Below are 12,538 nucleotides of genomic sequence, written 5' to 3'. Positions count from 1 at the left end.
CTTAATTTTGTTTGTTGTTAGACCATTTTCATGCATAGCTTTTTGGGACAGTTTTGTCCAATTTTCCTTTGACCTTCTAATTTTTAGTTGGGGCAGAGTGCAGGAAACAATCTGCTTTTGATGGAAACCCAGATTTTTGAAAGTGTGTGTGTATTCTAAATAAACTCAATTAGGTCTTATGACTCATGTGCTTTCCATGGTCTCAACTGGCTTTACTTTCTGTCTAGAAACTACTTAATTTATCTTATTAGTTCAGATGCACATTCTAGATTTTTTTTTTAAGTCAAACTATTGATTAAAAAGGACATTTTGCTCTAGTCTTGTTTTTGTTTTAATAAAATATTTTCAAAAGAGTTCTGGACATTTGATCAATTTGAATAGCAGAAATAAATATCTAAACTCTTGTGGTTTTCAGAGCCAGGTGTTGTTTCTTGCTTTAATGCTACGATGAAGGGTTCAAGAGAGGGTGAAGAGTGACGAGAAATGCATGGGGCAGTTACTGCCTTTGGAAGATTTAATAGTCATACTGAGGAGTTTTTATGTTTTCTGATTTTTCATTCCTTCATAAGGAAAACAAACAAGAAAAACTTTACCAAAAAGCTGCTTAAAGGACTATAACTCAACATAGCAAACACAATTTTTGTCTGAATCCACCCAAGGAAGTATTCTAATATTCACATTCACACACAGGAGGCTTAAAGTATTAAACTTTATAGTACAGGTACTGTATAGGTGGACGCCAATACAACCCAGATACAGAACAAATTATCTGTTAATCTAAATATTTCTATCCATATGAACACATTTAAGAATATACGTGTTTCAATATTTCAATGTAGTGTTACACATTTCAGCATTTTTTTGTTTTCTGGGGGCTGGCATTTTCAAGGTTTACGATTTACTTTGAATTTCTTTGAGACATGCATCATTCATTAAAGTCATCCTAAAAATGTGGCAAGCCATTAATACTTTCATAGAGAAACACATGGTGGAAATATATTCTGAGGTCTGTCTTCAAATGTGTACCTAGGGGTGGAAACGGTTAAGAAGGAGAAAATACTAGATCATGCTTTTGCACTGCATTTAAATTTGCCTGTTGTGAAGGACTTAATTCTATACAAGGTGTTTTGACAATAAGAAGATGGAAAGGCTGGAACAGTTTTGTGATCACTCCTGTCTTTTTATATGGAATTATTATTACCTCTAATTCCCAGCCAGATGCACTATTTACTTGGAAACCATTGATTCAATATTTATTTACAACCAGTATCTAAATAAAAGAATGCAAAATATATGGTTCTCCTGACAATAATTTTTTTTCTTAAATCTTCGGTTTTTTCAAGGAGTTCTTTCCTTTTTTATGCCAAGAATAACAATTCCATTACATGACTTTGCTGAAGGCAAACAAGATCAGACTAAAGCTGTAAGCATACCTGTAAGCAAGAGATTTGAATTTTAGTCAATGTTTCCGACAGACTAGACTTGCTTCTATATGAGTAATAGTAACTACTTAAAAATTCAAGTATGATTGAGAAAATTTCAAACTCAAGGAATTCTAAGGACGTAGTACATTATTTGTATTTGTATTTATTTATTTATTTATTTATTTATTTTGGTAGAGACAGAGTCTCACTTTATCACCTCAGTAGAGGGCCGTGGCGTCACACAGCTCCCAGCAACCTCTGGCTTCTGGGCTCAGGTGATTCTCTTGCCTCAGCCTCCCAAGTAGCTGGGACCACAGGCATTATTTATATTTTTAATTACCATTGGTCATGAAACAGTGGACAGCTTATTTTTAGATATTTTCCTATTTAAATCCTTTTATGTAGAAAAGATGAAAACTGTAGGTATTATCAAAAAACTAGGGAAAACAAAGGGGAATCACTGTAGAAACAGATTTTCATGTAATCGCATCATTCTTATTACTCCCTGGCTGGCAAATGGTCTAACTTGTCTGCAAAAAGAACAGGTCAAATATGTGTGCACAGCCGCTTTGCCAAGTGTGGGTAACCAGATATCTCTGAAATTTATGACCATCCCCTAATTACCTGTTGTCTCCTTCCATTCCCTGTACTGTCTAGCCCAAGCCAAGTTTATTCTTCTTTAAATAAACTGGCTACAAACAACCCAATAAAGAATGAGAGAAAGAGAGAGAAAGAGAGAATGGAAATGAATGGGTGTGTTAGAGAGGAAGAAAGCAATTAACATTTGCTAAATCTTTACCAAAGTATCTCTGCATATAATTTGACATACAATTACCTATTTGTTTAATGATACCGACAGTAAACAACTGATTTTGAAAAGCATCTTAACAAAGTAAAATAGACACAAGGCATTGAACAATAACTTAAAATGGGTCCTATAATAGAATTACATGATTTTTTCAAGTATTAGTACATCCAGACATAAAATTCTTTTTTTTTTTTCTTTCAAAATGTAGCCAAAAACAAACATCTATCTTTGCTTTTTTTGCAGGAGACAACCAGTGCCTGGATGATTTCCAGGCCATCCAGACAGCTATTTCAACTGGAACAAGTGACCTTTGGAACAGACTAGAACATAGCAAGCAGCCAGGCCAGACAAAGGGGAGGGAGAAGTTAACTGGGAAGGGCCCCAACATGTTCTTCTGAAAGCTCATTTGAAATAAGAGGAATATAAAAAGTAAAAGACAAACAACGAACTTAAAGATATTTAAAACACTGTGTGACCACAGTATGGGATTCAAGGAAAGATGCAGCTTGAGTGCTTAACTATCATTCTTTAATACACGTGCTCAACAACAAATAAAGCTTTCTACTCTCTTGAGGGCAGGGAATGGTCTGTAATTATACAATAATTATCCTTGAATCATCACAAACTCTTCAAAGCTAAATAATCATTCTTTTGTTTTTTCTCTCTCAACTGGGCCAGACTTCCACAGTTTATGATTCGATAGTGGTTGTGAAACACTGTTAAGCAATTGTCAAGAGCTTCATTTAACAAATTATTGATGTGGTAAAAGTTAAAATAATGGTAAAGATTTTATTGGAAAAGAGAATATGGTTATCTTCTCCCAATATTAGAGAGATTTTTGTTTGTTCTTTTTTTTGAAACAGTGTGAGATACTTTAATTTGCATCATTTACAAGAAGCACTCTAAAGAATTATCTGAACTTTTACTGAATGATTGTGGATAAGGTATTGTGCTTGTCACTAAAGAAGATACAAAAAGTCTTTCCACAAGGTTGAAAAATAACAATATTTTAAAATTATTTTATTAATATATAAAAAAAATGTTTCCGAGCAATTTTATTAATTTTTTTGCAAAAAATATTTATAGTAAGTTGATTAGGGCCCAGGTACTAAGAAAATTTTATGTAATTTCAGAATGTTCTTTCATAGAAAACTTAGGTCCAATGTGTATTGGAAATCCTTTTAAAGAGTAACTCCCTATAACTTCTAGCCAGGTCCTCTTTAATGAAGACAGTCACATGTGAAAGTCTTAATGCATTTCCCAAATTGTCTATAAAGATACCTGCAAAGTAGAAGAGTTAGGTTCAATGAATTTTGACTGTGCATTTGAATGAATGTCAAAGCGAGGCTAAAAGGAATAAGGTAGATTTTGCTAAAGGCTTTTTACAGTTATGGTGGTACTATACAGTTATGGTGGTACTGCATATGTTAATGTTATATACATAAGACATTTGGCTAATTAAATTTATTATATACTATCAGAAAAATGACAGCTCAACTCCTTCTTAAGTATGCCATCTTTTGTATATTATTTAACTATGATATTGGAAGTACTGTTGCTTAGAGTTTATGAAGCAGAGTGGAAAGATTAATCTAAAGGCAAAGACTTCTACAATTTAAATAATATCTATATTTTATAAAATTCATTTGAAAATCAAGAAATAGAAGACTAGTGATTTTAGGGGGTGACAAAAAAATACCACTTTGAATAAATTCTAGAGAAGTTATGTTTGGGGGGAGGGAATTTCAGAAGTGGATTACCTCACACCTTACGAAAATAAAACCAAATGTGGGACAATTATGTAAGAGTTAAGTTTTGGGTCTAGTTTGTGACATGGGTATTGGAGAATAAACTTTTTGGAAGATTTGCCTGAAGTAATTTAGGAAGGAGAAAACACTTCTTGCATGAGACACAGGGAGCTGAGGGCAAAACCAGCCCATCTCAACACTTTGTCAGGTGCCTGGGCTGTAGTTTAGGTGGAGTCTGAGATTGAGTTGTCACGACTGAGTCCAAGGTCCTTCAAGTAATTTACCAGAGGCTGAAACTCAAAATCATGAGTAAATATTGAATTTGGAATTATACATGGAAAAACACTGGAATAGAAAAAATTAATAGCCAGTTTTTTCATGGTTATGCTAAGTAACACCAAAAAAAAAAAAAAAAAAACCCAAAAAACAAAACTTAAAAATATCAGTATTTGGAAATGCAAAATATATCAGAAATTCTACCTGAGAATGAATTACCATTATCAGAATAAATTTTTTTTTGGAAAAATATTCAAATCCAAACTATAAGAAATGAAAAAGAAGAAAAAAATCATTGCCATTAGCCTGTCCTGATAAACCTCATGCTGTATATCTGACATAAACAGGGACCCAGATTTAACCATAGAGAAAAATACTCATTCCTGAGAATGTTTCTGGTTCACACAGTACTCGGACACCTATTGGTTTTCATTTATTAACTTGTATGCTTCCCTTACTTTTCCCTTACAACCACAAACTAACTGAAGGCAAGGATTAAAAGTTTAGAAATATCAGTTAACACTATCGGTTAGCAAACTGGGTAGATGTACAACACATGTTATTCCTACAATGTGAGTAGTAAGTGAATTTTACTGAAGAAATGGATGAATTCCTCACTGAAGTGCTATGTGAGTCTAGTGTGCCTCTAAAATACTCAACACCATGTTTTGAAAAGGTTCAAAGCTTCTTCATGATTGAACAATTAGCCACAAACCACTTGCTATTATTAAGTCCACCTTTTAAAGACTATCAGCTAAGAAAACTTTTCTATTATTGCTAGGTTAAAAAAGTCCCCCATTTTTTTTTTTTAATTATTGAATCATAGCTGTGTACATTAATGTGATCATGGGGCACCATACACTGGTTTTATAGACCATTTCACACATTTTCATCACACTGGTTAACATAGCCTTCCTGGCATTTTCTTAGTTATTGTGTTAAGACATTTATATTCCACACTTACTGTTTCACATGTACCCTTGTAAGATGCACCTCATGTGTAATCCCACCAATCACCCTCCCTCCGCTAATCCTCCCTGCTGCCTCCTCTCCCTCTCCTAGGTTATAACTGGGTTACAGCTTTCATGTGAAAGCCATAAATTAGTTTCATGGTAGGGCTGAGTACATTGGATACTTTTTCTTCCATTCTTGAGATACTTTACTAAGAAGAATATGTTCCAGCTCCATCCATGTAAACATGAAAGAAATAAAGTCTCCATCTTTCTTTAAGGCTGCATAATATTCCATGGTGTACATATACCACAATTTATTAATCCATTCATGGATCGATGGGCACTAGGGCTTTTTCCATGAATTAGCAATTATGAATTGGGCTGCAATAAACATTTTGGTACAAATATCTTTGTTATAATGTGATTTTTGGTCTTTTGGGTATATACCTAGTAGAGGAAATATAGGATTGAATGGCAGGTCTATTTTTAGATCTCTAAGTGTTCTCCAAACATCTTTCCAGAAGGAATGTATTAATTTGCATTCCCACCAGCAGTGCAGAAGTGTTCCCTTTTCTCCACATCCACGCCAACATCTCTCGTTTTGGGATTTTGTGATATGGGCTAATCTTACTGGAGTTAGATGGTATCTCAAGGTAGTTTTGATTTGCATTTCTCTGATGATTAAAGATGATGAGCATTTTTTCATATGTCTGTAGGCTGTGTGCCTGTCTTCTTCAGAGAAGTTTCTCTTCAAGTCCCTTGCCCAGCCTGCGATGGGATCACTTGTTCTTTTCTTGCTTATACGTTTGAGTTCTCTGTGGATTCTTGTTATTAAACCTTTGTCGGAGACATAACCTGCAAATATCTTCTCCCATTTTGAGGGCTGTTTGCTTGCTTTACCTACTATGTTCTTGGCTGTGCAGAAGCTTTTTAGTTTGATCAAGTCCCAGTAGCGTATTTTTGAAGCTGCTTCAATTGCCCAGGGGGATCCTCGTCATAAAATACTCGCCCAAACCGATGTCTTCAAGGATTTTCCCTGCACTCTCTTCTAGTATTTTTATAGTTTCATGTCTTAAGTTTAAATCATTAATCCAATGAGAGTCTATCTTAGTTAATGGTGAAAGGTGTGGGTCCAGTTTCAGTCTTCTACAGGTTACCAGCCAGTTCACCCAGCACCATTTGTTAAATAGGGAATCTTTTCCCCACTGAATGTTTTTAATTGGCTTGTCAAAGATCAAATAACAGTAAATAGCTGAATTCATCTCTTGGTTCTCTATTCTGTTTTGGACATCTACTTCTCTATTTTTGTGCCAGTACCATGCTGTTTTGATCACTATTGATTTATAGCATAGTCTGAGGTCTGGTAGCATGATTCCTCCTGCTTTGTTTTTATTTCTGAGTAATGTCTTCTCTATTCTAGGTTTTTTTCTGATTCCTATAAAATGAAGTGTCATTTTTTCAAGATCTTTAAAGTATGACAGTGGAGCTTTAATAGGGATTGCATTAAAATTGTATATTGCTTTGGGTAGTATAGACATTTTAACAATGTTGATTCTTCCCAGCCATGAGCATGGTATGTTTTTCCATTTGTTAATATCTTCAGCTATTTCTTTTCTTAGAGTTTCATAGTTCTCTTTATAGAGATCTTTCATGTCCTTTGTTAGATAAACTCCCAAATACTTCATCTTCTTTGGCACTACTGTGAATGGAATAGAGTCCTTAACTGTTTTTTCAGCTTGACTATTGCTGGTATATATAAAGGCTACCGATTTATGATTGTTGATTTTGTAACCTGAGATGCTGCTGAATTCCTTGATCACTTTTAAGAGTTTTGTAGTAGAATCCCTGGTGTTTTCCAGATATACAATCATATCGTCTGTGAAGAGAGAAAGTTTGAGCTCTTCTGACCCTATATGGATACCCTTGATCGCCTTTTCTTCCCTAATCGCGATGGCTAAAACTTCCATTACAATGTTAAAGAGCAGTGGAGACAATGGACAACCTTGTCTGGTTCCTGATCTGAGTGGAAATGATTTGAATTTAACTCCATTCAATATGATATTGGGCATGGGTTTGTTATAGATGGCCTCTATCAGTTTAAGAAATGTCCCTTCTATACCAATTTTCTTAAGTGTTCTGATCATGAAGGGATGCTGTGTATTATCAAAAGCTTTTTCTGCATCAATTGAGAGAATCATATGGTCTTTGTTTTTAATTTGTTTGTGTGCTGAATTATACTTATAGATTTACGTATATTGAACCAGCCTTGAGATCCTGGGATAAAACCGACTTGGTCATGGTATATAATTTGTTTGATGTTTTGCTGAATTCTGATTTTTAGGATCTTGTTGAATATTTTTTGCATCTATATTCATTAGTGATATTGGTCTATAATTTTCTTTTGTTGGGTCTTTTCCTGGTTTGGGATGAGGGTGATGTTTGCTTCAGAGAATGTGTTGGGTAGTCTTCCTTCTTTTTCTACATTTTGGAACAGGTTGAGTAATATAGGTACTAATTCCTCATTAAAGGTTTGGTAGAATTCTGACGTGAAGCCATCTGGTCCCGGGCTTTTCTTTTTAGGGAGATTTTGTATGTTTGATGCCATTTCAGAACTTGATATTGGCCTGTTGAACATTTCCACTTGATTCTGGCTAAGTCTTGGAAGGTAATGTGCTTCCAAGTATTGGTCAATTTCCTTCATATTTTCATATTTCTGAGAATAAAGTTTCCTATAGTATTCATTAAAGATTTTTTTAATTTTTGAGGATTCTGTTGTTATTTTGTCTTTGTCATTTCTGATTGATGAGATTAGAGATTTTACTCTTTTTTTTTTCCTGGTTAGGTTAGCCAAAGGTTTATCTATTTTATTGACCTTTTCAAAAACCCAACTTTTTGATGTATTGATCTGTTGTATAATTCTTTTGTTTTTAATTTCATTTAATTCGCTCTAATTTTAGTTATTTCTTTTCTTCTACTGGGTTTGGGGTTGGAATGTTCTTCCTTTTCCATTTGCTTGAGATGTCCCATTGAGTTGTTAACTTCCTCTCTTTCTGTTCTCTTGAAGGCTTGCAGTGCTATAAATTTCCCTGTTAGGACTGCCTTTGCGGTAGCACAGAGGTTCTGGTAATTCATGTCTTCATTGTCTTTTGTTCCAAAAATGTGGCAATTTCCTTCTTAATCTCATCTATGACCAAGCTATCATTCAGCATAAGGTTATTTAACTTCCATGTTTTTGTATGAGTATGCAGATTCCTGTTGTTACTGAGTTCAACTTTTATTCCATGGTGGTCTAAGAAGATGCAAGGAATAATTTCTATTCCTTTAAATTTACTGAGGTTAGACTTGTGACCTAAGGTGTGATCGATTTTGGAGTATGTTCTGTGGGCTGATGAGAAGTACATGTATTCAGTTTTGTTGGGATGAAATGTTCTATAGATGTCTGCTAAATCCAAATGTTGGATGGTTAGGTTTAAATCTAAGATTTCTTTGCTCAGCTTCTTATTGGAGGATCTATCCAACACTGCCAAAGGAGCATTGAAATCTCCAACAATTATGGAGCTGGAGGAAATCAAGTTGCTCATGTCTGTTAGAGTTTCTCTTATAAATGGAGGTGCATTCGGGTTGGGTGCATAGATATTAATAATTGAAATCTCATCATATTGAGTATTACCCTTAAGAAATATGAAGTGACCATTCTTATCCTTCTTGACTTTTGTTGGTTTAAAGCCTATTGTGTCTGCAAATAGAATTGCAACACCTGCTTTTTTTCTGATTACCATTTGCCTGAAATATGGATGACCATCCTTTCACCCTAAGTCTATATTTATCTTTTAAGGTAAGATGTGACTCTTGTATGCAGCAAATATCTGGCCTGTGTTTTTGTATCCCGTCAGCTAATCTGTGCCTCTTTAGACAACAGTTTAAGCTGTTCACATGAATGGAGAATATTGATAAGTCTGGTAAAATTTTGGGTATCAAGTTTTTTGAAAGTCCAGTTGACATTTTTAATCCTTTCGCCACTGTGGAAGTTGGAGTTTGATCGAAAGTTTCTGAGTGAGTTTACTTTTGTGGTAGAGGATTGGGCTGGTCAATATGGAGGATAGGTCTGAGAATATCCGGAAGAGCTGGTTTGGTTATGGCAAATTTCTTCAACATATGAATCTCATTAAAGTATTTAATTTCTCCATATAAATGAAACTCAGTTTAGCTTGATACAGAATCCGGGGTTGAAAGTTATTTTGCTTTAGAAGATTAAAAGTCGATGACCACCCTCTTCTGGCTTGAAAAGTTTCAGCAGAGAGAACTGCAGTCATTCTAATATTCTTCCCTCTGAAGGTAATGGATTTCTTACATCTGGCTGCTTTCAGAATTTTCTCCTTCATATTAACATTAGTGAAGTTAATTATGATATGCCTGGGGGATGTCTTATGTGGATTGAGTCATGCTGGGGTTCTGTAACTGTCTGATATCTGAATTTCAGAATCTCTTGGCATGTCTGGAAAATTTTCTTTATTTATATCAGTTAACACTATCTGTTAGCAAACTGGCTAGATGTGTAACACATGTTATTCCTACAATGTGAGTAGTAAGTGAATTACTGAAGAAATTGATGAATTGCTCACTGAAGTGCTATGTGAGTCTAGTGCCCCTCTAAAATACTCAACACCATGTTTTGAAAAGGTTCAAAACTTCCTCATGATTGAACAATTAGCCACAAACCACATGCTATTATTAAGTCCACCTTTTAAAGACTATCAGCTAAGAAAACTTTTCTATTATTGCTAGGTGAAAAAAGCCCCCCAGTTTTAAAAGTGATGTTTACATAACACAGTATTGCACCAAACGCTTCTATTTGAAAGGAACCAAATCGTGACCTTTCTCATCAGCAGGATAAAATTCATTGTTTTCACAACTGAATGATATTTGCTCACAAAGCTCAAATGTGTGGGCTGTAAGAAATTAAAGTTAAGAAGTTAAAGGTAGAGCCCTTTTTCTTTGCCTCTTTCATCTCCTTTTTTCTTTCAGTTTCAATTTATAACCAAAAAAATAATCTAGCACATAATTAACTTTAGAATGTGTCTAAATTAGAGATTATGTAGGGAGTATAGTATACAATTTAATTTATTTAAAACCATTTATTCTCAGCAAAATCAAACATATCATTGTGTTTACATAGAAATACAATTTTCAACCAGATCTTCATAAAAATGCACTGGAGAAATAAATGTTCATCATAAATGATCAATTATGTACTATTTAATCATGCCTGTAGCAGAACTGATTGCCATTAAAAACTGGTAAAGTAACATATCTTAAATGTGCAAATACCATCTTAGTACTCTGTTACCTTTAATAATAAATGGCCACTAAATATATACCTGTTACATAAATCTTTTTAAAGTACAATAAAAATACAAATCTATCTGTTAAAAAAAGCCACTTATACGGCTTCTAAACATTCTCATTATACAAATTCCAAAATACTATATGACAAACAAAATTATAAAGACTCTTCTTTATGAAACATATATTGCCCTCTAATTAAAGTACAACTTAGTGAATAAAATAAAACAGACAAGAAGACTCATATCTATCATTGAATATTATGGGGATACACACAAATATAATATTACATAAGTATGTATGATCCCTTTCCTAGGGAAAATGTACCTTTAGCACTTAAAAACATTTACCATGAGTAAAAGAAAAATCTATTTTTTCAGGGGTACTCCAAATCTAATTCCCCATTTTATTAATTTATTTTTCTCATAATATAATGAACCAAATTAGAAATATTGACCATAAATTTTTGTTGCACTGAATGCAAATTAGTCTTTTATATAACAGACAAAAGTATAGGAAATGAATGTTGCTTTGAAAGGTCAGGTTTCATCAGTACATTAAAAATGAGTTTCAAGAGAATTTTCTTGCTCATGTTCAAGAGTAAACTGAGCAACAATTTGATTTTTGTGAAAAATGAGGTTCTAACTTCAATAAAATAAATACAAATCAAATTTGCTAAGTGTTATTGATAATTCATGAATAAACAGTTGCCATAGATTTTAGAATATAAAAACTTATGGGGCATCACAAAATAAACTTTGGTGAGAAAATCTCTTTATCCAAGAAGAAACCAACAGAAGTTCAGTACTTATTTAGGGAGAAGAGACACATTTGGTAAAGTAAATATAGTTGGTAGACATTGCAACCAGAGATGTTATATATTCCAAATAATTTGGGGGATTATCAGGTCAGATAATGTTTATATGTTGTAGTAATAGAACGTATCTCATTAGAAATAAAATTTTGAGTTTTTGTAAATAGCAAATTTTTATTATTTTCTACGTCATTTATTCATGAAAACCCTAAATATTTAGAGTATAACCGATAATAACTAACATTATCACTTTGCATTTACTAATAAATACTCTAAATACATTGGTTTAATTATTATTAGAATTTATATGCTTGTAAATAGGAAACTAAAATTTAGTGATCTGGTGATATTATATTCAAAGCTTACATTTTCCTAGTGATGTGAGCAGCATCTTATATATAAGATGACATCTGTCTAAAGAATGGCAATATGTTTACTGTTTGAAAACAGAACATGTTTAGTTTGGCATTAATATTTCTCTTTAGTATTTCAAAAAAGTATTCTTAAGGTATAGCTTTGGGGAAATCAACGATAACCTAGCAGCCTTGAAAGCAGATATCAATTTCAAGGTGCTAATTATTTAGAACTCATATACAAGGCAGATATTTGTATAATTTGTTTTTCAATTATAAATTCATCTACTACAGAAACAGAAAAAAACAGTAATAGTATGATACACTTTACAAGAAGTTATTTTTAAAATAAAAATTACAGATTGATGGGTGAAAGGGAAGACGTTTAACTGAAATCATTTTCAAAACATTAATTTATTCAAAAATATATATTACACACATGTATAATACCTATCTTAAAGTAATAACAAATCATATATGTATATAACCAAATTTAACATGAGTCATGGTCTCTTGTTCTTGACATCAGCACCTACTGTCTAATGGGTCGAGACAAAATACGGTGCCTTCAAGAGTTAGTCCCATTTTGAACCCCTCCTGTAAAATAAAATAAAATCAATAAATAGGAAATGCTCATGGAAAAGTAAAACAAAATAAAATCAAACCAGGAAATACAAGAGACTACGAACATGCTTTGATCAACTAAGAAACTATTGTATACCGGAGGTTGGCTTGTAACATTTTTATGTACACCAGATGTACACCACTGGGAATTAATATTTTAATGTTTCACATATATGTGAGGTTAGCACTGATGAG

General features: G+C 33.3%; 1 protein-coding gene across 7 annotated transcripts in view; it reads right to left on the bottom strand.

The window, feature by feature from the left end:
• Positions 1–10,329: 10,329 nt before the first annotated feature.
• The window catches only part of GULP1 (GULP PTB domain containing engulfment adaptor 1), a 294,801-nt gene continuing 292,592 nt past the window's right edge, over positions 10,330–12,538 (bottom strand). For all 7 annotated transcript variants that reach the window (XM_053597841.1, XM_053597840.1, XM_053597845.1 and 4 more), the window contains one exon: positions 10,330–12,316. In XM_053597841.1, coding sequence (XP_053453816.1) covers positions 12,245–12,316 — 72 coding nt within the window. In that variant the 3' untranslated portion in view covers positions 10,330–12,244. The remainder of the gene's footprint in view (positions 12,317–12,538) is intronic.

Source organism: Nycticebus coucang, chromosome 7 (assembly GCF_027406575.1).
Source record: "Nycticebus coucang isolate mNycCou1 chromosome 7, mNycCou1.pri, whole genome shotgun sequence".
NCBI classification, from domain to species: Eukaryota; Metazoa; Chordata; class Mammalia; order Primates; family Lorisidae; genus Nycticebus; species Nycticebus coucang.
The sequence above is the reverse complement of the archived record's forward strand: the minus strand, read 5'-3'. Positions and strand labels throughout refer to the sequence as shown.